The following is a 27736-nucleotide window of genomic DNA, read 5'->3' as shown; positions in this document are numbered from 1 at the left end:
CAGTGACAATGTAATCAAGTAACTGAGTGCTGTCACATTGGTTGTTTTATTTTGATTGCGCAAGTTATTTGAGATTTAACGAATATGAAGTAAATAATCAAATATAATCTTAATAGTTTTTGTAAGAACAATTTGTGTAGATTTGTTCTCCTTGTTAAGTTTTTAACTGGAAGTATTGTTACGAAATTGCTGGAACTTGGTGTATAATGATCCATTTTTTGTTAACCTTAAATAATGTGTGATCAGTGTTTGCTTCTTGTTTGATAAAACAGGTTTTTTTTATTGAAAATGCCTGTGGATATTAATAGATTAACGGATGGTTGGTTAGAACTTGAAAGCGATCCTGGTCTGTTTACTCTACTGTTAGAAGATTTTGGTGTAAAGGGTGTACAGGTTGAAGAAATATACGATCTACAAAAATCATTGGATAGTCCTGTCTATGGATTTATTTTTTTATTCCGATGGATTGAAGAACGAAGATCAAGACGTAAAATAGTTGACCAGAGCGATATATTTGTTAAAAATGAAGAAGTTGTTAATAATATATTTTTTGCACAACAAATGGTACCAAACAGTTGTGCTACACATTCGTTGTTATCTGTTCTTTTAAACTGTCCTAGCATTCATTTAGGTGAAACATTAAGTCGCTTAAAAGTACATACATCTGGCATGAACCCAGAAAATAAAGGATGGGCTATTGGTAATACACCTGAACTTGCAAAAGCTCACAATTCACATGCAATGCCACAAGCCAAGCGTCGTCTTGATAAATCTACTGGAATCAGCACAGGAAGGTAATCTTATTATTACAATAAGTAATTAGTTTTAGCTTCATTATCATAATGTACATCCACCTACTGTTAAGTGGAAGCCTCATTGTGCATCTGTCATTCATTGAACCTCAGGCTCATTGAATATAGAACATTCTTTATCATGTTGAAGCATTTTACAATTGCAAAATGTTGTTTAGTTTAATAACATAGTAGTAAATATAGGTAGTAGATTTTTTCTTAATTTGATTTTTAATTAACAGGAAGATTGTACTTATATCATACATGTGGTGTAGCACAAAGCAGATTTAGACAGTAGGTTAGCTGTACAAGATCAAAATCCGTGCCGTTTTATCAGTTTTCAGACCTCAGACCTTTTCTGGTAAATAGTAGCATTTTCTGGTTTGTAGATAAACAAAATGCAGTGTATGATTCACCATGTCCAGTACTAATGCTGCCCATTCACCTGACTAAACAACAGTCCCGGATGCAATGTATTGTCAGATGATTGACAACAAAGTTTCTGTGGATCCATCTGGTACTGCTGTGAGAAAACAATTTCTTGTTTCTTGGAAAATTCTGCCTAACACCCATTGATGAGACAGTCTATTGTATTTTCCGTTAGTGAAGCAGGTTTGTCAATTTTGACATGTGTATTATGTCCACCAATCACCAGCAGATTATATAGTAAATGTCTTTGCACACCTCAGTCAAATAATTCTAATTGATGAATGTGTTATAGTTCATTCCTTCCCAGTTCTTGATAGAATTTGACCAAAGTTTATTCTTTCTTCTAGCAGTTTACAAATGAATAACACACCAATGTAAAAGTCTAATCGTAATTTAATGATTCACATTCCATGTCTCAATTGTTTAGACTCACGGCAGTCTTTTATGGAACAAACCCAGTGCTGTTTACCTTGAGTGTGTAATTTCATTTCATACCCATTAGTGTGGATTGTGTTAACCCATTTGTTTTACAAGAATTGAATCGCTGTTTGTTATTGTGAATGTGACCAGTTAATTGCAATAAATTCATTTTTGCTAATAAAAATTATGTTTTTATGAAAATAATGACAACAGTAAATGAAGGCATATGAATGATTTCAAAGGAATGAAATATTGTAAATAAATTAAAGACGGCATGGTGTCAGCAGTAATGACACCTAATGTGGTTATGATTCATTCTATCGCATACTGAAATGCTTTTACACTATTCCTTACAAAAACGCAGACACCGTCACTTAATGAAAAATATTCCTGTTCTCTAGTTAAATAGCAATCAATTTTGTGAGTTATGGCAACTTGTTAAGATGCTAATCTGTTCTGTGAAAAGAGGTTAGTGTTTAGATTAAGATTTGAGTTAGCATTAAGGGCCCTTTCCTATCATGCACCCTGCCCTCTTTTTTATGATTATCTATATTATATTTATACTATATCTATACACTATATTTATGTATATCTATACTATATTTATTTTTCTCCATATGCACTAAGTTTGGAACCTATAACCATCCAAACATAGGACTAACACTTTTCCATTTGGACAATGTGAGTTTAGAGTAAAGCAGGACAACTTTTAGGTTATATAGTCAGGTCATCCATAGCAACACTTCAAGAATGAATTTCAGCACACTGTTACACAGCAACTAATGAAACATTACCTTAATGTCTCGAAGAAACAAAAATGCAATAGTAGAACATTTACAAGATGCAAACTTTCACTTATTTTATAAATTAGGTCATCCAAAAGCAGATTTGCTATACGCAGAAAAATATTCTTAATAAAAGTAAAAGAATTTTTAAAAACTATGCCATACACTTAACTCACTCATTTAATATATTCTACACACTTTACTAAATAAAAATAATCTAACCAATACTTCAAATAATGGAAAATTATTTTGCAGATGAGAAAAAGGCTACTATTTCAAATAAATTTGCTGAAATGCATCATTTTGATGCAATTGGTGCCACCATAAAAATTCAACATGTAGGAGTCCAGAAGCTGGCTGCTTTACTTCACTCTTTGGTTTCTCCTTTTGACTGAAGCCCACAACACGTATAGGAAAGTGAATGATGAAAATTATATTATTTCTGAAGAAACACAGTAACATAACAATGAAATATTAACACCGCATACAGTTCAACAATACCAGATTGCTAACTTATCTGTAAGCCATACAATCTAACAGTTTTACAGAATATTTTAATCATTTAATATGATGATTTAAATGATATTACATGATAATTTTATATAAATCCTTGAAAAATAACAAAAAACTGGTTGTGGGGTCCATAACAGAAAAGACATAAGTTAAGGTTAAGAGTTTAGTGGAAAGAGGAGTAAACCACAAACTAGCCTTAATAGTTGTTAGAGTTGGAGTGTGAGTCAGCCATTGAAGATCACTGATGGCGATCTTTGTAAGGTGATTATCCATTGTAGACATGACTAGTAGCAAGAACATGTGGTGTAGTCTCTATCTGTAGTGACTATATTTCTGTTTATACATAAAGTGCCGTACAAATTGGATATAAGTATAGTCATTGTAATTTATCCATAACCTCTCTACAAAAGTAACCTTAAGTATGAAGTGTCATACGAGATGATGTTAAGTATTGCTAAACCTTGATAATTTATCTGTAACCTCTCTCCAAAATAGTCTAACCTTAACCTTATCCTCTCTCTACAGGAATAGATTAGTATCTGAACATGACTTGAAAACTCACAAAACTGATAAATACTTAACTAGAGAATGGTAACACAGCATGGACTTTGATCCTGTGTGATTACTTGCTGTCCAAATCCGCTTTCTGGCCATTTAGATGTTGTGTTTTCCTGATTTTTAGCATTTCTACTATGGTATATTATGAATGAACAAAATTGAAGTTGATCAATAATTACTCAGAATTACCATTTCTGGCAATACTATAGTTATGTGTATAAAATTAACTATAATGATTGCAAAGAAATATACAATGGTAAACTTCTGATTCTTTAAACAGAAATTTTCAAAACATTTGTAAGCATATAAAAATTTAAAAAAAAAAGTTGTACACATGTTATTGAGCACCTCATTACACATAAACATACAGTAACAAATATAATTCAGAAACAAATAACAATAAAGTTGAATATTTATAAAAATATTTTATCTACAAACATACACATAATATACACTTATAAATGAACTGCTAAATTTTTAAAACTATGAATAATTTAAATTAGCACATCTGTCTTAACAGCTGGCTAAATTGTAATAATTTTAATTCAATAGATTATCACAGTTATCAGTTTTAAAATATGACATGATAATGTATTGTGTTTGAGGTAGTATTTTAATAACTGATGATTTTCTAAAAATTACTTTTTAAGTATATTGATAAGTTTACATTGAGTTTAGCTTAATTTGATGTTTATATAGGTGGTTTTTGTTGATAATTATTTTAGTGTTTGTGTAAATTAATAAAATATTTATAAATAACTTTCTAAATATTCTTTCAGAAGATCTTACAGGATTATAATCCAGTCTTATTGGTATTGCTGTTTGTGCTTTTGTTTATGGTCTTACCATTAAAGTGGTTAGGAAACCTGTTTATTTTTCATAAATAATATATTTTAATTGTGCTAGTTGGTTATTTGCTATCTGCTTACTTCAACTAATCAAATTCATGATATTCATTAATTTTTGTGTGATGCATGAGAGTGAATCAAATTTTAACGGTAATTTTCCTATTCTATGCAGCAAGCAGTTCTGAGCTGGATGGTGGGTGGGGGGGGTTAATGTTCGATATGTTAGAGAGGGAGAACCAGCTTGGTTAGCTCCTACGCTCTGTTCTGTCACCAGTACAGCCGTGAGTGAGCAAGAGGTTCCATTGTCTGTTGCACAATGTGCAATCATAAAGTTTTTAACTAATAAAGCTGTTAAATTCATGGAAATTTTAATTCGTTTAAAGTTACAGTTTGGAGACGCTACACTGTCCCAGAACTGAATGTATACATGGGCCGTACAGTTTAAGGGCAGACAAGAAAGTGTAGAAAATGAATGTCATGATTGGCACTCAAGGTGAAATCCCACAGCTGAAAACATCTGTGATGTCGGAGAGCTTTTCGAAGGTGATAGCTGGTTTATTGTTGAAGAAATCGCATCAGAAGCAGGTATCAGCTATGGGAGTGCTCAATCCATTATCAGTGATCATCTTAGCTTAAGAAAAATTTTAGTGCTTGATGGGTTCCGAGGTTTTTGACCAAAAATCAAAAACAGGTCAGGTTGAAAATCTGTGAGAGACTTCTAAATCGATTTTGGCAAGAAGAGAATGATTTTTTGAGGCGCACTGTCATATGTGATGAGACATGGATCCATCATTGCATTCCGTAGTCAAAAATGGCATGTAAGGAGTGGCGAAGAAAGGATGAGGACTGCCCATTGAAGTCCAAAACCCGTCTGTCCGCTGGAAAATTTCTTGCAATGATTTATTTTGACTCAAGGGGAGTTTTACTCATTGAATTCCTCCACAATCAAGGAATGGTGAATGCAGCTTATTGTAGCCCGGTGCTACATTCAACAAAAGCTGCCTACTGAGACAAAAGACTGGATATGCCCATCAGAGATGTCATCCTTCTCCATGACAATGCCAGACCACACACAATAATTTGACAAGGGATAAATTGGAAAAAATGCACTAGGAAACCACCGAGCACTCTAAATACAGTCCAGATTTTTCCCCGTGATTATTTTTTGTTTGCGCCCTTGAAAGAATTGCTTAGAGGGGAACGATTCAGAAACAATGAAGACGTCGAGGAGTGCGTGTACAATTGGTTGACAACTCAACCTCAACGTTTTATGAACAAGGAATATTTGAGCTTCCAAATCATTGGCAAAAGTGTGTAGATTGTGCAGGAGACTATATAGAAAAATGATGAAGGTATGATTTGTGTATATTATTAATCAATAAATTTATTTAAAAAAATTACTGTTTTTATTTGATTCACCCTCATATGTAAAATCTTAATTTGCTTTGTTGTATCTCATTTCTATAACATGACTTGAAAAGTTTGATTCAGATGTATGTAATTTTTTTTTATGTATTTGTTAAATTATTAGATGACATGCATCTGATTTCTAGAATATAGTATTATTTAATGTGGTGATTAGTACTTGTTAATGGAATGTAAGAGATTTTTTTTTCTTAAGCAAGGTCTTATGTTGTACAGTTGCTTACATAAGTTACATGTGTAATTTAATAATTTTCTGGCACTTCCTTTTGTTACTGGTTGATTGAGAAAAGCCAGTTTTCAATGGCAGAAGAATACCATAAGATGGTAAAAGGTCATCTTTGAGCTTGTTGCACAAACCTTCATTTTGGAACCTTCATTAAATGTAGATGCAGACTGTGCCTCAGTATACCTCGGTATTTGTACCACCATTTGCTTCTTGCTACATCCTATCAGTATTTTATGTACGTACACCACTCTTTGGGTTCATAAAGATAAATCTTTGGTTAGTATGGAAGCAATACATATCACTTTTCAAGTGTATTTGTTTAATAATAGGAACAAATTATTTATATGATAACATTTAATTATTTATATGATTATACAATATGATTGTATTGTTATCGTACTGGTACATCTATTCAATATGAGCTTGTCAACAGGTAAATTTACACAAATTTTGAAAAACATCAGTTGTACCAATTTTCAAAGGAGGGGACAAAAAGTACATTAGTAATCATAGACCACTATCATTGCTATCGTTACTGTCAAAAGTTTTAGAAAAAGTAGTCAAAATTAGATTGCTTGATTTTTTGATAAAATAATTTCTTTCACTGAAAATCAGTTTTCAAACGGGTAGAAATACTGAATTTGCTCTATTGAATTTTATATAAAATATAACGAATAATAAAATAAAGGATATTAAGCACCCAAATTGTTTCTAGATGTGTGGAAAGTTTTTGATCTAGTTAATCATAAAATATTAAATAAATTATGCAAAGCTGGAGTTAAAGGACTTCGTTTTAATTGGTTTGAATCTTAATTTGGAAGGTAGGACTCTACAAGTGAAATTATGCAACAAAATTCTCTAGGAGTTGTAAAATGTGGTATACTACAGGGTTCTGTACTTGGCACTATATTGTTTATTATTTACATAAATGATCTATATAATTGAATTTTCAAAAGTAGAATAATAATATTTGCTTATACTATGGAGCTAAGAATGTGGAAATAATAAAAAAAAGTATTTTTTCTAAACAGAATACAATATTATTTAACCGAGAAAAAAATTTGATATTTATAAATTAAACTAAATTTTTATCTTCATTAAATTACTATCAATTAAGAATATCTATTAAACGAGGTTTATGAATTTATGTATTAGGTATAAGTGAAATTTAGTTAATATTAAACTATGATAATTAAAATTTATTATTAAATGATTTTGCTCTTCAGTCTTCTTTTACTTATTTTAAAATTCTGTTATATGATCTTTAACAAAGAGGTGACAGTTGCAAAGTTCTTTACTGACAGGCTATATTTAATTTGATTTTTTTAACTAACTTTGGCTATTTTTAATATAAAAATAAGTTATTATTTAGTTACGTCATTTTAGATCAAATTTCTTGAATTATTATTTAATAATAACTGTGTTATATAATATCATCCCTCTGTGTTATAATACCATAAGAAGTGAAGGATGCAGAATCAAAAGTTTGTTTTTAAAATCAAGGAAATATAAAACAGTAAGGTATATGTTTTATAGAACATATTTTTGTGGTTACTTCTTTAAAATTTATAAAAATTATAATTTATTGTAGAGGGGAAGTTCTGTGGTGGCATAGAGACCAATACCTCCCATACAAAAATCGTTTTATTTTTCAGTGAGATTACTTTGTTCCGTGTGTAAGTTCTTCAGCACGTTTACTATTTATTATAACCATGTAAATTGTAATTGTTTAGTATGTAACATGAAATATATTCAGGAATAATATCCAATTCTAATTTGAGTCATTGTTTCTTCAGTATTGTCCTGAAAGTTTGAATTATTATTATATTCAGTGTTATTAAATTCAAATTATTTAAATAGTGTCACATTTCTTTAATAATTCATCATATTTTTAAGAATAAAAAGTAAAAAATTCAATTTATACTATTTTATCATGACCACATGTACTGAAATGTTATATTAACATTTTCAAAACATCATTTCTTGCCATAAAAATAAATATGTCAACAAAAGTTTCTTAAATTGAGTCCAAAAATAACTAAGAATGTCCTACAACATCTACCTATCTGTTCTTACGTTCTTACAATTTCAAGGAATTTTGATACTAAACAAATTAGAGAAAAAAGAGTACATTATAAATGGTGAGTAACACTGATATCAATGATCGACCCAGAGGAAATAATATTTGAAAAATTATTTTCTTAAATATAAACAAGAACATACATATTTATATAATGGACAGGTAAATGAATTAATATAATATCTAAAACCTAACTTAAAATCGTTAAATTTATTAGTTTGCATATAGTTCAAGAACACGGAGAATACAAAGTGTCTCAGTGAAGTGTTGAAGTGTTTCTGCCCCTTGCATTATCACTGTTTATTAATGAATAAACATTAATATGAATTCAACATCATGTGCCATTCATTGTAACCCTTTTCCCAGATGTATCTGAATTTAATTAAAAGGAATCTAAATTCCATCTATATCATATCTGAATTTAATTAAAAGGAATTGAAAATTGTATGATAGCATTCAAAAATATTCACTGTATGGATTGAAACCATTTAACTTTAAATATGGATAAAGCCAAGTTGTATCGTGCTTCAATAGAGGTAAAATTGCTGGCGCATGGATAGAATTCCCATTAATGATAATACTAGTATTTCTGTTGCTCACAAAGTGAAATTGCTGGGTTTTTTATTAGATGACAAGTTCTTGTGGGATGAGCCATTTGATCTTGTTTGTAACAAAATCAAGCCCTACTATTTTACTGTGAAGTGTCTTAATAAAATGCTAAACTTGTATTCATTATTAAAAATTTATTATGCCTACATATATTCTCATATAAAATATAATGTACTATAAAACATTAACTACAAATGATAGTGACATGCGAACAGTATTAGAATTACATAAAAAAAAGAAGACTACGTTAAGTAGTGTCTTCAGACAGATAATACATCATCATATACCAAAAGGCTTTTTTGAGTTAGAGAGATTTCCCACTAATGATAATACTATTTCTGTTACCCATAAAGAAAATATCTGGGTGTTTTATTATGCTAGTTGACAAGTTCCTTTGGGATGAACAAACTGATTTCATTTGCAACAAAGTCAAATTGTACTGTTTTGTTTTGAAGGGCCGTAATACAACATTAACTATCATAATTATTAAATATTTATTACGATTATCTATATTCTGTCTAGTAAAATGCTACCTCTTGGTACTCCACTCTTAAAACAAGTTTTCAATTTATAATGATCTAAGATCATTATCTGGCATCCATAAGTATGAATTATGTAGACTGATATTTAGAAAATTAAATATGTTAACTTATACTTGTGTTTATATTTATGAATGTACAATCTCTGCTAAAAGGACTGTCCACTTATTCTTAAAAACTTATCATATCCACCAAATCAGTCAGTGAAACTGCTTTCACATAACAACACAATACTTAAGCTTTACAAGAAAGGGTCTTATTATGTGTCTGTTGCCATTTTTAATAAATTTCCGAATCATTTGAAAACCTTCCCACCAATTTTTAAAAAATACAACTAAAAGATTCTCTTTTACCGAAACATTATTGCTCTGTGAATGAATTTTTAAAACTGCTATTTAAAAAAAACATATTTATCTGCATCATGTTCAACTTGTACACAAATATGTGCTCAAAATAATTTTCAATAGTGGCTCTTGAATTGGGGATTTAGTAACCTTTTTATATTTAAGGTATTTAACATATCATTATTTCATGTGTTAGTATTTAAATAATTAATATAGACTTTAATCATATCTATTTTTTTTTTAAATTATTTGTTTTTAACTTTGTGATTTATCTTATAATGGTGTGATCTATATATTGTATTATTATGTTTTGATAAGAATAAAAGATTTATTCTTTTTACATAATTCTTATCTTCTAATAAATCGATATTAATATCTCTGGTTAAAATTGTGCAATTAACCTTTTCAAAATTTGAAAGATTGTAATAAGTTCTTCAATGAAAAAAGTAAATTTTAAATAATCATAATATATGTTAGTGCTAGAAAATAAAACCTAACACAACAATGAGTCATTAAACCAGTTCCAGATAACACATTCAAATTAAAAGTAGTGCTTGTAAAAATCTTATCTATAAGTAAAATGGTCCTACCTGGCCTTGAACCCTGATAACAGCTCATATAAACTTAATAACCAATCTGTTTTATGAAAATTAATCTCATTTACATAAATCCATATTTCAGATAATGCTGTAATTTTCAGCAAATTATTTTTAAATTTAGTGTAACTTATTCACAAACGTCTCAAAATTTTATCTGACATCTTATTTTGTTGAGCTAATAACACTTTTTCATCTTTATAATCAGTAAAAATTATTTCAGATCACTAACATCACCTAAATTAAAAAAAAAGAAATAATAGTTTGAGATCAGTCAGTCCAACTTATAAAGATCATACCTCCTATAATCCAAAAATGTTTGTACTACTTTTCTTGTTTTATTCTTATTGCCGCTGAGTACTTAATTCTTCCAAGACATAGCGGTTCATTAATATATACAGATTTATCAATTTCCAACCCAAATACCAGTAGACCAGTAGAAAAATCCTATTTTACACACCTCTTCTTTAGCAATCATTCTTTTAATTACTTCTTTTAACAAACAAATCTGGTAGTTCCATGGAACCTTGCTTCTTTTTAATGTGACATGCCTGTGTAATCTCTTTACCAATGTCACAACCAAGTGCTTTACCGACTGACAGCACCTGAAATTTTTTACATATTTTTTATTTAGGACTGTTGTAACATCTAGTTGTGTACCTCCCATTTTGATTGCAATCGACTGAACCAAAAGTGTCCTAAAAAGCCCAAAATCCAAAAAAAATGAATTTTGGACTTTTTCTTAACTGTAGTAATAAGCCCTCATTGAGAGCTTTTCAACGATATATCATAAGTAGTACGTATTTTCATTGGTTTCAGAATTATAGCCAACTCAAATTTTAATTAATGAAATATTTGGACGTAGGGGAAGGCACATCGGTTTGAATCGGACTTCATCTCTTTTTTTTATTTAAATATAATAATTTATTAATAACAGAGGTCAAAAAATTAAGGAATTTGAAAGTTGTTTTGTAATCTGATAACTGATGTATGTTATTTTGTGCCCTGATTTCAAATATAACCACCATTTTTTTCTGTCATGTAAAAATTTTTCTCAATACTAAAAAAAGAAAATAGAATGCATATATTATATGTATTCCTCGTGGAAATATTTTATTTATAAAAAAGAAATAGGACTTAAAGAAAGAATTTTTGCACATTTTCTACCTCTATGAAGACTTGTACTGCCTTTTTCTTTTCCTTTTAATGCTTTTTAGGCCACATTTTCTGTTGTAGTAAGCTTGCAGATCATCTCTATGGCTGCACTAACAGTAGTCTGCAGTCATGCTCACATTCCACCTTCCCTGATATCTGTGTTCCATTTCCTTCTTGTTCTTCACTTACAGCACCAAGATTTTCGGGGAAGTAATCAATATGAGAATGCAGAAAATGTGTCTTCAAGCTCATCGAACAACCCAAGTCTTGGAATTTCGTTAGCATGTTTTCCACTATACACTTAAATTGTTCCCAAGAAATTTCTTTATGACTTCTTTAAATGCTTTCTATGCTTCTTTTTCAATGTCCTCCATTGTGGTCTGAAAGACTTCATTTTTAAAAAGTTTACAAGTATCTGGACCAGTAAAAATGCCTTCTTTCACTTTGGCTTCTGACAATTGAGAAAACTTACGGCATATGTATTTAAAACACTCTCCTTCTTTAGATAGAGCCTTTACAAATCGTTTCATCAATTCCAGTTTGATGTGATGAAGTGGTAGGAGGACTTTGCGTGGATTAACCAAACTTTTCCGTATTACATTTTTGCTCCCAGGTTCTAATAATACACTGAATGGCCATTCTTTTCTGGTGCAATGTTCTTTCTTATCTCCGCTGTCCCATTCTGACAAGGAGCAGGGCTATTTGGTGTATCCTCGCTGCTGCCCATGAAGCATACTTTTAGGTCACCACATATTATCCATTGATAATCGCAATATTTCAGTTTAGACAGAACTAATTCTAAATTCTTGTAGCATTCTTTCAGATATAGAGAGTGTCCTACCGACACTGAAGCATATTCGTTGCCATAATGAAGAATAATAGCTTTGACTTCTTTTGGACGAGTCAATAAACAGCCTCCATTCATTCGCATCATACTTTATGTTCAACTGCTCCATTACACCAGGAACATTGTTACAATAAATTAATCTTCCATCTTCAGAAAAGTACAGAGTAAAGAAGTCTGTGTTTGTACAATGAGAAAGAAGTGCCAGGGGCCAGTAAGTTTTTTCTTCTAATCTAGATCCTAAAAGTTCTGTTGAATTTTCAGGAAGACTTAAATCTCTGACCAAGTCATTCAGTTCATTCTGTGAAAAAAGTAGTGGTTCAGAACTACCAGAAATAAATTCAACATCATTATCATTGTCACCATCCTGCAACTGTTTCAGAGTTGTTCAATATATCTTCTAGTTTTTCTGGAACTGAAGATACAGGTACACCAGGGCCGTGAGGTACAGGGCGTACTGCCGAATAACAATTTGGATACACAATTTCTTACTTATTTTTTGAATTGAACCCTTGTACAAGAAACAAAAGTAGCAATCATCACTGTGATTTTGTGGTTCTCTCCAGTTCATTGATTCTCCAAACCAAAAAGACTTTTTCTTACATTTGTCCATTTGCATAGCTGTTCCGCACAAGTAAAACAAACTATATGAGGGACCCACTTTTATCTTGGTCACCAAATTTTACCCCAAAATAGGCATAGTACACTTTTTTACAAAGTCTGTAATACTGCTTTGCTGTTTCCTCACCACAAACAACCCACAAATTTAACAGAAGGTACAGGTGAATTAACACAACCCCTTGAAGCCATTTCAAAATATAAAAACACAAGGACAGCACAATTAAAATAGCTTCAAAAAATAAAATTAAATTAAAACACTATAGAAGGTCTGGAAAATTATTTGACACTAGCAAAACCTTTCAACACAATGTTCTAATTGCAACCGATTTATTTTTATTTCAGTAGCGTGAAGTAAAGTAAGAATGAGTGAATCATCACCTTAGCTAATAGCTTGACAAAAATGACTCATGAAGTCACCAATTAATTAATCTTATTACATCATCTTATTAGTCACTCATCTTACTATATCAAACTAAAATTATGAACACTACTTGTATTCATTCCATATAACCAAATTAATAGTAAAGTATAAACAAAAATTAACACAGGTGTAATTTTTTATTCAATGTTTTATAAATAAAATATATTGGTTATCAATTTTGAGAATATAAAAATATTGATTTAGTGAAAAAATGGTACACGATGGAATTTTTTGACTATTTTTCCTGAAACCAGCACATAAGAATCTATAAGAATCAGTTATTAGTTCTCAAACAACTTTTCCATTGTTGACTTGTGTAATTATTAACCTCTCTTTGTTAAAGAATTTTTACAATGAATAATAAGTCAATAACAGAAAAAAAAAAATTGAAAAAATATCAGAAGTTTTTAATAAAATAACATTTTATGTACTTTTTATTTAAAAAATTTTCTAAATGTAATTTAGTAGGCGTACAAGGAAGTCATGGGTTGTCCTCATCAGATTTTTTTTTATTGTTTCATCAATTTTTGATTCCAGTATTTTTCTAAGAAATGTATATTGGTCAACAGTATTATTTTTGTCATTGACAACAATACATAACTCTAGTAATACTAGAAAAGTTATGCAACTCTTAGCTAGCCTTTTTATTTTAAAATTAATTTGTAAATTTAATTAAATCCTACTCATTATTAAAAAAAATTTAACCGCTGTATTTAATATATTTAATTCATAATTTTTTGCTTCATAAGAAGGAAATCTTCATTGGAAACATTGGCTTTGTTTACCTAGTTGTAATGTTTGGAATGTTATTAAAAAACAAAAATTATTTTATTAGTGTTAGAGTTAAGTTCAGTGTTTCTGTTAAAAAAAACTATTGACAGCACACGGTATTGAGACTACTGAAATATGTTTTAGAAAAACAATCTTATTTCATAACTGATTGGAAAGACCAGATTAATCATGGAAAAATTGATTACCCTTAATATAGCAACTTATAAATATAACTGTACTAGGGTTACAACTAGAAAATTGGCATGTATCTTAAAATGCCAAAAGTAAAGGTGACCAGTGTAGAGAAACAAGTGTCTGTAATTAATCTTTAAGAACAAATAATTTTAATTTTGGGTATACATAGGGCTTAAAAGTAAAATTAAAAATCATGTGGCTCAGTAGAAACACAGAAGACCAGCGAAATCAGTTACATACAGTGCTTATGAACTGGCCATAAAATAAGCACTAAAATTTTAAAAGATATTAACAGGATGAGATAAACATAATTTTTAAAAAAATTATTACTATTATAAAAAGCAGATATGCTGTCTTACCTACCATTCTACTAAGAGATCAGTCTAGGGGGATGTATTATGGTAATTTTTGATGTTAACTTATATAGGTTTTGATTTTTTTCAGGTACACTGGAGAAGCATATCATTTTGTTAGTTATGTACCAATTAATGGAAGACTATTTGAATTAGATGGCTTGAAACCATTTCCCATGGATCATGGACCATGGGGTGAAAATGAAGATTGGACTGAAAAATTCAGGCGTGTTATTACTGATCGTTTAGGTATTGCTACTGGTGAAAAATATAATGATATACGTTTTAATCTAATGGCTGTTGTACCAGATAAAAGATTAGCAATATCACATAAATTAAATATGTTAAAAACAAATCGTCAAATAGTATTAGAAGCTTTACAACAATTAGTTAAATTAAACCATCCAGATTTAACTGCCTCATCTATGGCAAAAGATATATCGAATAAAGATAATAAAATTGAAACAAATTTAGATATGCAATCATCACATAATAAATTATTGCATTCTAGTAATAAAAGAAAAATTAAAGAGGAAAACGGTATTGATAGTTCACCATCAATTGAAGATGTCCTGGATTTGGCACGGCCAAATAAAATTCAAAAGAAATCTGATACAGTTAGTTTGTTACCTACAGAAAAGATTAATGAAATAACATCCTCTTCGCAACAAAAAGTTCTTAAAGATGTTGAAAAAATGAAAGAAGAGGATGTGAAAAATGAAAGTAATGAGAATAATGTTGAGATAACAACAAAGTTAATTGATGTTGTGAATAGTGAAGAAAAAAATGATCATATGTCAAATTTAAATAAAGAAAATTTATCAAAAATCTCATTAATTGTTACATCAGAAAACAATGAAGTCGTTAAATCAGAGATTCTTGATGCTGTTAATAAGAGTAGTATTACTGTTTCTGATAAATCACCAGATTATTCGACTCCATTAACTATACAAACTTCACCAGCACCAAGTACATCAAGTACAGATACATCGTCTGAAGTCGGTTCTGCATTTAATTCACCAACACAGTTGAATTGGGGTTGGAATTCTGGTCAAAACAGTCCAAATTCCTCTTCTGCTAAAGATTTTAAAAAATTTGTTGTTATTCGTGTTGCCATGGCCGGAAGTGAAAGTGATAAAATCGATTCTCCTAATAATAATAAAAATTGTAATAGGAAAGATTTATTAAGTGTTAAAAAAGTTTGCCTTGAAGCTGGAGCTTTACCTAAAGGTTGGGAAAAACCATTACCCTTGTGTAATAGTAATTCAAAATTATCGTCAAATTTAAAGGTAAGTCCTCTTGCTATTGATAGTAAAATAAAATCAATTGATGGTTCAAATGTTATTTTAAAAACAAATGATAAATCACCTAATGATCGAGATACTCAACAACATACTTTTGCACCAAAAGATTTATTAGCGTTATTAAAAAATCTTGAAGGTGAAATAAGTCTTTGTGAAGGTAACTTAAGAGATGAAAATGAAAAAAGGAAAAAGTATAAAATTGATGATTGTAGGCGTACACATAATTATGATGAATTTATCTGCACATTTTTATCTATGCTAGCACAGCAAGGCAAATTAGCTGATCTTGTTCAACAGCATGTATTTTCTCATAAGAAACCTGGTTTACAACCCAGTGGATTACGTGCACCTCCACAGCGTGTACATAAAAAATCAGAAAATAAAATATCTACTTCAAGTAAAAAATCTAGTAAAAAAAGCAGTAAATGTAGAAAACGCAAATAAAATATTTATTTATTTATATATATATTTTTTTTTTTATGAGTAATATTGAAGTAATGTTTGTTATCTTCCATATTAGTACTTATATTGAGGTGTTAATAGAATTTTATTATCGGTGATCATGCTGGTAAAAGTGTTGTGATTTTCATAATTTAAATACTTCTATTTAAGGAGTTGTGACTCTATAAGTTACTAATGTAGAGGACTTTTTTCCGTAGTTGTATGATTGATTTCATAAGGTATATGTAATCAATTTGTTTTCTGGCATTCACTTACAGTATTGGATGATATACGATGGCCAGAACACTTTACTAACATGTTGGATCCCTGTGAAAAGGTGGTCTGTAATATGCTTGTACTGTTTACTTCACTGTACAACACTTCTCTAAAACTTCAATGCTTTGGATATGTGGTCAAAGTTATGCTGCGATTAACATTGGAACCTTTTTAAAGTGTGCTGTACAGTATATTTGCCCTGAATGAGAACTGAGCAAATGGCAGATAAATGTTGATCAGATACTTGTGACATCTGCTTTTGCGAGGGTACTTAAAAAAAAAAAATTGGAACTAATATTTTGGTGGTACATTTCTTAGAACATATTGGCTGTCCTCAATGAACAGTAGATCTTCAGTTTTCAGTTTAGAAAAAGCCCATTCAAAACTCCTAATTGGCATTTAATTAAATTTTTCTATAGTGTTAATAGCATATGACAGAGTAACATATTAACGCAGTAGATTGTAAATTGTTATTTTAGATTAAAAGTCAACCGGTTAATTTATGTGAACAGATAACTATAAATAAATCATGAATCCAAACTAAATGAAATTCTACGGTACCATTATATAATACAAACTCCATTCTTTTTTGTAATTAGCTTTTCGGTAAATTTGTTATATTAATACAGATCGTGTTACAATAATATAATAATTCGGTCGATAAGATATTTGGCTGCTGAGCTGGAACTGGTTTGAAAACAGCAGCAAACATAAAATTAGTCTCAAAACCAACTATCCTCTTGTAAATGAATAACTACCATGTGCTCTCTGTTCTTTTGACAAGCTAGTTTTTTGTTTGTAAATCTAAAAGTGAGTAAACATAGTGGCATAAGCATTAAAAAATAGATTCTTTTGCATTTAAAAAGATTTGCAACAGAATTTCATAATAAAAAAATAATCATCATTGTTTTACAATATATTATCAATTTTATAATAATTTATAATCATCACCTTCAGATTACAAATAACAAACTTAGAATAAAAAAAATTAAAAATATTTACATTAACAGATTGCTAATTTTTAAATTTCAGTACGTGTAAAGTCTGCTTATTGCTTCATTCATTCTCTTACATAGTATATATAAACAAATAGTTTAGTTATAGTCATGAAGCAGGAGAAGAGTAATGAAAGCTTGGTCATAAAAGGTTAACAGCATTACTCTAGTTGATTAGATTTGAAAAAAACCTGATTTAAAACTAGTTTGAATACTCATTCCACTTATGAAAATGCTGTAGGATTACTGGAGAAACCAGTTAACCTTCAATTTGTTGACATGATTTAATAGAGTTTTCAAAAAGTCATATTACCCAAATAAAATAAATTTACCAAGGAGATTATTAGTTTGTTTATCCGTGGTTTATAAATTAGTATTTAAAATTAAGCCTCTCTTTTAATAATTTATATTACTATAAACTTCATAAAATTGTGAATGTTCATCAGAGTCATTAGAATTGTTTTCTTTTCAGTATGTCAGCATATAAATTGTATTATTAAAACTGTGCATATGGATCAAGGAGCCACAAGAAGTTATTATTATATTTAAACAAGTTGGGTTCCAACATGTTTAGTTTATCTTGTTTTATGGATTATTGCATTGTCATTGTATATTCTACACTGCTGTTTCTGAGGCTAGTCATGCATACTATGAGATTATTATAATTCTGTGTTAATACTCATGTTCTGAGAAATAATAAAATAAGAAAAAGAATTTTGCAATGCAAACCCAGACCCAATTTTTAAGTGCTGAGATTGTGGTACTTTTTATATATTTTTGTGAATATTTTCAAGAGCCTTTCAGGTTTTTTTTTGGAAAATTACCACAAATAAATAAAACTAAATAAATTCTTCAGCTTTTATTTTATATGAAAACATTTCCATTATCTAATATTTGTAAGGCACAAAAGTGGAAAATTCAGTTACACGATCATCTAACCCACCTTTCAGGATGAGTTTGTGCCGCGCAATACTTCAACCGATTTTATGTTATAAAATTAACGTTGCACAATTTAACCCCAAGCTGGATTTAGATCATGCTTTATTACAACTGTGAATTATGAAAATACTTTAATAGTTGATGAAAAGTTTAATTAACAGTAGTAATAATAATCACTTTACAGTCATTGATAAAATAAAGCATAAATTATAATTACACTACAGCCAATAATATAGGAGGTAACTGAAAATACAGAACATACAAAAAATACAAATACAACACTGTAAAATATAATGATACTTATACTAATAAGAGAAATTCATGACAGTCTTTACAAGTTCCAACATAAAATAAATTGTAAGCTTAAACTATTCATTTTTTTAAATCGACTAAGAAACAGCCCTCTTCGTGATACCTGTTTTGGATGATGATGCTTCCTTTTAATAGCTTTTGTTATGTGCCAGATTTCATCTTTTTTATCTGGCCACTTCCAATATTTAACAGTCTTGGTCATAGCATTTATTTTAACAACATCAGTCATCTGCTGTTATAATTGTCCCAGGGTTAACTGTTTTATAATACATAAATATCATAAAATCTCCTACACTAATATCGTTCAGTGGTAATTCAGGTTTATTATTGCTGTTTTTACTTAGTTCCAGTTTTTCTGTATTATATGATGATTGAAATATACTTTCGTCATCAGCATTTTCCAAATTTGACTCAAATCTCCTACATTGTTATCAATTGCATTATACTGTAAATCTTAAGCCTCTAATTCATTGATACTGGTATTTCATTTATCTTTATCTTTCTTCTTTTTATGACCTGATGTAGATTTACTGGTATTGGTACTTGGCTCCGTCTCATCTACATTGTCCAACAAATCCTCTGCATAAAAATTCTTTCCTGGCAGTACATTTACTTTTCTCCTTCTCTTACTCCCTGTTCCTTGTATTTCATCATAGCTTTTTTTTCAGTTCTTCTAAAAAACTATCGCTAATAATTGTTTCTGAGCTAGAACTAATCGACACAGTTTCTTTTATCAGTATATTGTCACATATTCTTTAGAACTACTTCTCAGTTTATTGGCCACAAGACCACATTTCTTGAAGCCAGACTTCAGATTTTCTCCACTTATTGGTAAGTTCTCCATCAGGTTTTTTAAAAGTTGTGGAAACTGATCTTTTGGGATATTAGTACAACTGCTTCCATATGGTGTCTCCTTCCAGTTACTCAAACTTTACCTCCACTCGCCTTTCATTGAGTGAAAGTATGCTACATCCAGAGGTTGTAGAATGTGTGTAAGATTGAAAGGAAGTAAAATTATAATATATTATTTCCCTCACAAAGATGTAACACTTCTATATTTAAATGGACACTCAAATTATCTCCTAATAAAACTTTCTTTCCCATTTGATTTCTTAAAATTGGGAGAATAAGGTTTATGAACCAGTCCTCAAAACACTGGGCATCAAACCACTCAGATTTAGTTCGATTATAACAGGCACCAGATGGTCCTCCTCTGTCCAAATCTGCCACATATTCTCAGCTTTGTAAGTAATGTAAATAGGAGCAAGAATCCTCAGCATTTCCACCGACCGATAGAAAAATTGTGAAAAAATTGATTGATACTATCATTATCAGTACAAGCCCTAGCATGACTGATATTTTGTTCAAGTCCTACACTTAACTTTGTGCCTTTTCAGGGATGATTGTACCCAATCCTACCCTGGTGTGTTGTTCTTAAATTTGTTGACTTCTCTACCGCGCATCTCTCTAAGTAGTTATTTACAGTTATCTGGAGATCAAATGACATCAGCAGGAACCCATATGTTGACATTGCAATAATGTACTTCACAAATAAGGCTTCCTTGTCATTCAAAAAAATTATTTGATCTCCTGTAGGATTGGGATGCGTGCCACAGATTTTGATAGAAAGTGTGTTTCTATGAATCTCTTATCTGTAACACAAGAAAAAGCCATTGTGTTATAATTTCAGTACATACCAATGTGATTACTAACAATATTATCAAATTATCAGTATAGTTAGGCATGACACAGGAAGATAGATAAATGCTAGAACGGTGCCCACCTAACCATAATGCAAACAAAAATATAATACTTTTCAGAAGCTGCACGAACAGAAATTTTCTTAGCTTGAATCTCTTGCAATGCCTTCTCTTGACTTTCATCTGTGTAGTTTTTATATGGGTGGCTTCCGTACAAATTGACAAACCATTATTGAAAAATACTTCTTTAATGTAAAACAAACAATACCAATGTCTATTAGTTTATTAATAACTTTAATGTGTTATATTTCATCGATTTCTGTATCATAATAATATAATAGTTTGAAATAATAATAATGCTTTGAAACAATTGATAGTGCATCCATTAATAAAATTATTATGAAGATGACGTTTGTTTAATGTTTTTCTTGTGGTAATGCAAACAAAGGGGCAATTTTATGCCAAAACCATATAGCATAAAGTAGCCTCACAGTGTCATTAAAAATACAAAAAGCATATTACCATAAATATATTTAACAAAAGTTACTGTATAATACATTAAAATAATCACAACTAAATGAACTAAAAACTGGTACTAACCATGTTTTATCCCTCCAAGTAAGTCTCCTGCTCCAGACAAAAATTTCCAAGTTAACATCAGAACAAAAAGTACCTTCACTATAAACAAATGTAGACTACCACAAAATGGCGACAATTGGAATTGGGCACTAGAGTGAAGCACGTGTAGGAGCCTCAGTTGACAATAATAACAGCCATGCATATGAAGGGAACTTCAAAAATATGATTTGGCACCCCTATGGAGCGTAATATCACAGTGTATATTTAGTTTTATATATATTTATATATATATAAATCAAACCAAAAAGATTACTAATCGGTTCTCTTGATTTGTTCAGTAAAAACATTTTAAACATTTCGTTCAATAAGCATTTATTTCCCAAGAAGTTCAATAAGAATATTATTTTCAGCAGTTATATCTGTAAATGATATAGCTACTAGTTGTACAATTCTTGATATTAGGTGCTTTGCAGTGTTACTTTGAATGGACAATTAGTTTGAACTTCTACATTTGCATCGAGGTTAATGATGTAAAAATTATTTGCTTAACCTCCTGAGACGTGAGTATTTTAGATAGAAAGTAGTCTTTAAGACCTATACTATATAAAATGAGAGTATAACTTGAGTCCTGAGCTTAGCAAGAGAAAGTTTAGTGCTTGAAACTTGATGTATAGTATACTGTACCAAACAGAAGATTGATTAGAGTCGTGAGGAATTTTTTTTTTCTAAGTTAATATTTTCTTTAATTTTTCACTTAAAATAAACTTTTTTTTCTTTTTTATGCTTTGTTTACTGACAATGCTAGGCATAGTATACACTGGAACTTTATCGACAAGTTAAACAAGTTAGTTCTGAACAATAAAAACAATATTAGTCTCTTCTATTCAAATTTTTAATTATTTAAGAAAGAATTAAAAAAAAACTTTTGAAATTTATTTTAATGCATTTATAACAAATAAAGCTATCTAGATTTTTAAAAATAATAAAAACCTAATATTATTATATTAAAACATAAAAAAGTTAAAATTAAACAAAAAATAATATAAACTGTAGTTTTATCTAAAATTTGTGTGTATGTATGGCAGATTAAAAGGTAAAGATTTAAAAATTATATTTAAAAAAAAATTGAACTATGAAATTAAACTAGTTAATTTTTTATTATCTAAAATCGATGGAAAAGCATGAAACAATTTCTGGCAGCATTTAAACATAAAAATACACTGCATGTCATATATTTTGCATGGCAGAGTTTACTGCAGCCTGGTTGTCTGCATTTTTAATTGTTTTTATTTTAAATATCTCAAACATGTGAAGAGCTTGCTTCTTACGTTTATAAACCGATGGTAATGGTACAACATTTTTTTTCCTTCTTTTGCTTGGTAATGGTACTGAGGGATTCTGATCTTCATCACTACAGTTATCAGAGCCATCATTTTCTTCTTCTTTAAATATTAATTTTTCTCAAAGTGATAATTTAAATGAACGCAATTGTTTTGTCTTTTTTCTCACTTTTGTTTTCATTTTATCTTCTTGATATTGTACCTAACCATTGCTCACATCCCAACTCCGTAGGGGGAAGACACCCACCTTGTGACGTTACCAGTCACCACACCACCCCCTCTGTTCCAAACCCTGAGGGGCTTTACTGGAGGTCGTCTTTTGACCCTCTAACTGATTTCATCTCACAGTCATCATATTGAATTTTCTTACAACTTCGGGTCTTGGCACTTTATCAATTTTCTTTTGTTTTTCTGATCACCTATTACAAATATCAATTGCTGAATTACTTGATAATAAATGCACTGCTCTATTATCCACCCACTTTGTAGATGACAATTTTTCATCTTTCCTTACTACATTATTAGCAGAACTCCCTTCTTGTTTTAACTCTTTATCACTCTTAAATTTAAGTGTTTTTGGAAGCCAATTAACCAAAACAGTAAGTTAAAATTCCCTTTGGTATAGTTCATCCACTAGCTTTGGTGAAGTAAAGTAACAGTCAAAGTACAACAGTGGTCGGGATCTTTCACTTAAAGATAACATAGCCACCACAACTAGACCAAATTAGAAAGCTGAATCGATAGGGATTGAAGTTGCACACAGTACCATTAGAATTGGCCAGAATAAATAATTTATTTCTGACCGAAATAGGTTTGCCTTTAACAAATTGTTTACTATCATTTCATCAGTGGCTATCTAAGTAGCTGTCTGTTGTTTCAAGCAGTCCTGTTGTACAGTCTCTAGAAGTGGAAAAAGTTTCCATAGCCTGTCTTTTTGTATAAACTCAGGTGAAATGTCGTCAAAAACAATCTTTAAGGATGATCTTAATTTAAAAAATCAATCACGACTCATTGCATTACATATCACTGGCACCTGCTACTTTTGCCAATACATCCTGATTAAAGGATATTATAAATAAGCCATTATCATTGATATTCCAAACCATTTAATCTTGCCAGTCAAAAAAGTATTTATTGACTTAGTATATTTAAACGTTTGATTAGTTTTTTGCTATTTCCTGGAAAATGTTGTCATTAATGTACTGACTGAGATATTGTTATTCATCCCATCCTTCAGTGTCATCTTTATAATAAACAGGTACTAACGGATGCCTTGCTTGGTTGAAATCTTTTTTACGAACTCATGTTTTCATAAGGAATCAGTTGAAGAAATAAGTACGTCATCTTCCTTTAGAAGAAAATGAAATAAAATTAATTTCAGTTGAAAATAAGTTTGCATTAAATGTAATAAAAATAAAAGAACTATATATACCATATCCTCATCACTGCTAGAATCATTTTTGTTGATATGAATGATCAAAAATAGGTAGTTTGCCATAGCATCTTTCTGATTGAGGCAGACGACCATGGTCAGCATCCTCATCATCTCCAGATCAGTCATTACAGTCAACATCAACACTAAAGTGTGAGTTAAGTGTAAAGTGTAGTGTTGATTCATCAACACTAAATAAAACCCTCCTCTTAATGTAAAAATAATATAAACAGGTCATTAATGATTAGAAAAAGTCTACTTTTGAGTGTAATATGTAAGATAGATATGTTTTTATGAGTTAGAAAATATTTAAAGAAAAATTTGTTGCAAACTGATTTAGGAACTACAAATTTCATCAAAAATGTAAGATTTGAGAATACATAAAATATATATTACAAGCGCTTTTATCTGAATTAAGGGGAGTAAAAAAATTATAAACTTTTCGTTTTTAATACATCAGATAAATTATTTTGCATCAACATATCAGAATAAAATTATTCTGTACAAAAAACCTTTAAAAAATTAACGGTAAATTAAAATAGAAACTTCTCTTAAATTTTATTATTTAACAGTTTTGTTTTCAAAAAAAATTACTAAGAATGTTTTGCTTCTATATCTGATGGGATCAATATTACTTTTGTTTTAGAAAAATCAAAAGGTTTTAGGTGAAAAGCTAGACAAAGGGAAAAATATAATTTGTCTTGTCCAAGTTCTGAAGTAAAGTATACTATGCAACCAAATATGGATGGCTGCATCAAATTGTTAAAACAATCCCAGCAGTAGTTAAAACTGGCAGTTTTCAGGCCATATTAACTACAATTACTAATTTTCTAGGTTCAAAAAAATTAAAAAAAAACATGCTTATAGAATATTAAATGGTCACTAGTTTTGGATATCTTGCATAAAAAAAACAATTTACTGTCTTCTTGATCCCGACAGGTGGTAGGCAGGCATTCAATAGATAGCATAAGATGTTTGAAAATATGATGAAACTTATTATGACAAAACAGGATGCTTGAAAAAGTACATATAGTGTTCTGTACCAAAGTATGCAAACAATACTAAACATTTTAAATAGTCAGGACTCAAGGTCTACAGAAATATAGGTGTAGCATTCTATATTTCAAGACTTAAATAAAATATCTAACAAATAAAAACTGGGATTCAACCCAATTTCAAAAACTTTGAAATTTTTGTATAGTATACTATACTATACAATTAGTAGTTCAGCCTCAAGAGGTTAAACTAGAACTAATACTTTTAACACATGTTTGTTGACATGGCTTTGTTAACATAAATTATCAAAATAAGCAATGGTTCATCAGACTGATTTCAAAATTATTAAATAAGATATTCCAAATAAACCTTTTATTTTGCATTCGTTGGCAAATTTAGTATTCATCTCTGTGTTTATTTTTAACTTTTTTTAAGTATATATTAGTCCAATTAATTTTTTTTAATTTCATCTTTCAATAAAAATTCAGGCAGGATAAATAATTGCATTTTTTACATTACCCTATGGATCAGATTTTTGAAATCAGATGTATTGTGACATTGGTTGTGAATTGTATGAGTCAGTGTGGTTAGGTGCAATGTGCTTTTTCATTATATTTTCTAATATAAAATACACCAATCATTTTTATATACCACTACTTCTTCATTACATTATTATTTTTTCTTAGTTTCCAATCTTATTTTCAGGGTCGCTTTGCTTGTTTTCATGATTTTCTATTTTGTGTACATCCTCTGCATCAAGAACCTTTCTCAGTCATCAGTTTCATTTAACTTTGTTATAATCAGTTCAGCTATCAGTAACTCTTATTTATTATTAGATAACCGATACTGATATCTTAAAAATTTTATGAAAAATAAAATTTTACACAAATGTATTCATATTTTATCACTAGGCGATAAAATAGTCAAAGTTTAATTTTAAGTTGCATTGAACAAAGAACGTGAATTGAATGGCCTCATAGATCACAGTGATACTTTGCTCAAATATTTAAGCCCACAGAAATCAAACACAGCTAGCTACACTGGCAAAAATATTAGTAAAACGTTATAAGTGTTTAGAGAAGGTAGATAAAATTGCTGGTCAAGTGAAACAAATTGCGAACTTTAATTGGAAGAAAAAATATTATGTTTTAGGATTAATTGAATTTTAATAGTAATGGATTTTTTAATACACTAAGTAAACAAATAAAAACAAAATATTTTTAATTATCAAGAATGTACTTTTGACATAAAAGTTTTGAATACAAGCTAAGCATGACAAATTATTTAAAATAATAGTTGTGGAAAAGTCATTTATAAATTTTATTGCTATTTGCTGATCACGTTCTTTTTATATCAGTTCATCCCATCTTGATAAATTAAAAAAAAAATACAGTAGAGAAGAATTCTTTGAAACAAATTGAATTTAATTATGGAAGGAAAAAGAAACATCAGTTTTGACCCTATAATTTTTAAACAAAATATTTTAAGAAATTTACTTGTATATTAGCATATTACTTTTCTAATGTATTATAATGTATTTTGTTATATAAGTTTGTGTATTTTTTGGCATATACATGAAAATTATACAGTAATACTACTTGTTAAAATTTCAAATATTACTTTTTGACACTTGTTCAGTAAAATAATGATACTATAATGTAAATATTTATGTAGTTATAATGAAAATTTTCTTTATTAATCAGTATTATTAATTTATATTTCTTTATGAAGTGTTTTGTTTATAAGTAGATTTACCAATATTATATTCATGTTTGACATATTTATTAATTGAATAATAATATTATTGTTAATATTTGTAGCTATATTTTGAATGATGTAAATTGGATTATGATAAAGATAAATTTATAGAATATTTATTTTCTATTTATTATGATTTACTTGTAGCTTGCTATTAAAAGTGTACAGTATTTTTTTCATCATATAAACAGAAATTGTTCTGATAAAATAAGTTATTTTCAGGTTCTTTTTAAGTGTTTGTCTGAATTTGAGTTGTTATCTAATAGTATTGACCAGGAATATATTTATATATATATATATATTTTTTTATTAATGTTTATTTACAACATAGTCAAAAATCTATTATCTAGGTAGTTTTTATTTTATTACCTCATTTCATGTGAAAATATTTTATTTTCAATGTGAAATAAATATTGTGGTTTCTTATAAACCAAATTGTGCAGCTTTGAATCTCATTAATTTTCAATATTTTGCCACTTTAAAATTACTTCTTTCATTTAAATTTATGGTAATTGAATGAAGCCAAGCATTAGATTGTTTGGTGGATAAAACAGAAATTTTATCTAAGTGCTGAGTTGACAGAATTGGTATTCGTGAAAATAGCAGTATGAAGATGAACATTGCCTTGAAAAAATGTTATTGAATTATTGTGTACCCTTTACCTTATTTTTTCATTCAGCAGCATTAAACAATACTGTGTATAGATATCTATTTTTTAGAGCAGTTGGGAAATCCAATTAAATAACACTGTCTGATACCCAGATCACTATAGATAGCCATTTTCTACTAATGAAATTATTTTTATTTTACTTTGAGGAGGAAAATGTATTTCTTTTACTATGTATTTGATCACTTTAGTTCAAGAATAAAATATTGGATTCTAGTCGCATTTAAGTAAGAGTAAAGTTGAAGATTTGTCTCCTCTCATTTCAAATTGCTGAAGTTGTCATACACACTCAATATTTTTTTTTGTTCTGTAGTGTAAGCAAGCAAGGAATTGCTATTTTCTTTTTTTTATTTGTTTAAAAGATTTCAAATGGCATCAACTTTTATAGTCATTAGCTTCTAATAATTATCTATATTGTGTAGTGAGAGAGCATCCAATGTTGTTAACTTCATTGACCTGCAGAAACGTTTATTA

The 27736-nt window shown here is 29.4% G+C and overlaps 1 protein-coding gene across 2 annotated transcripts; it reads left to right on the top strand.

Moving 5' to 3' along the window:
• caly (ubiquitin carboxyl-terminal hydrolase calypso) lies at window positions 1-26387 on the top strand. 2 transcript variants are annotated; one of them, XM_075353768.1, is made up of 3 exons: window positions 1-794; window positions 14615-15812; window positions 25543-26387. In XM_075353768.1, the coding sequence occupies exons 1-3, from the start codon at window positions 289-291 to the stop codon at window positions 25624-25626; spliced, it is 1788 nt and encodes a 595-aa protein (XP_075209883.1). In that variant the 5' UTR covers window positions 1-288; the 3' UTR covers window positions 25627-26387. The 2 variants fall into 2 exon arrangements, with proteins under 2 accessions (XP_075209883.1, XP_075209882.1); XM_075353767.1 differs by lacking the exon at window positions 25543-26387 and having other exon boundaries at window positions 14615-17487.
• The last annotated feature ends 1349 nt before the right edge of the window (window positions 26388-27736 follow it).

The sequence above is a fragment of the Lycorma delicatula genome, chromosome 1, assembly GCF_047948215.1.
Source record: "Lycorma delicatula isolate Av1 chromosome 1, ASM4794821v1, whole genome shotgun sequence".
Classification (NCBI taxonomy): Eukaryota; Metazoa; Arthropoda; class Insecta; order Hemiptera; family Fulgoridae; genus Lycorma; species Lycorma delicatula.
The sequence above is the reverse complement of the archived record's forward strand: the minus strand, read 5'-3'. Positions and strand labels throughout refer to the sequence as shown.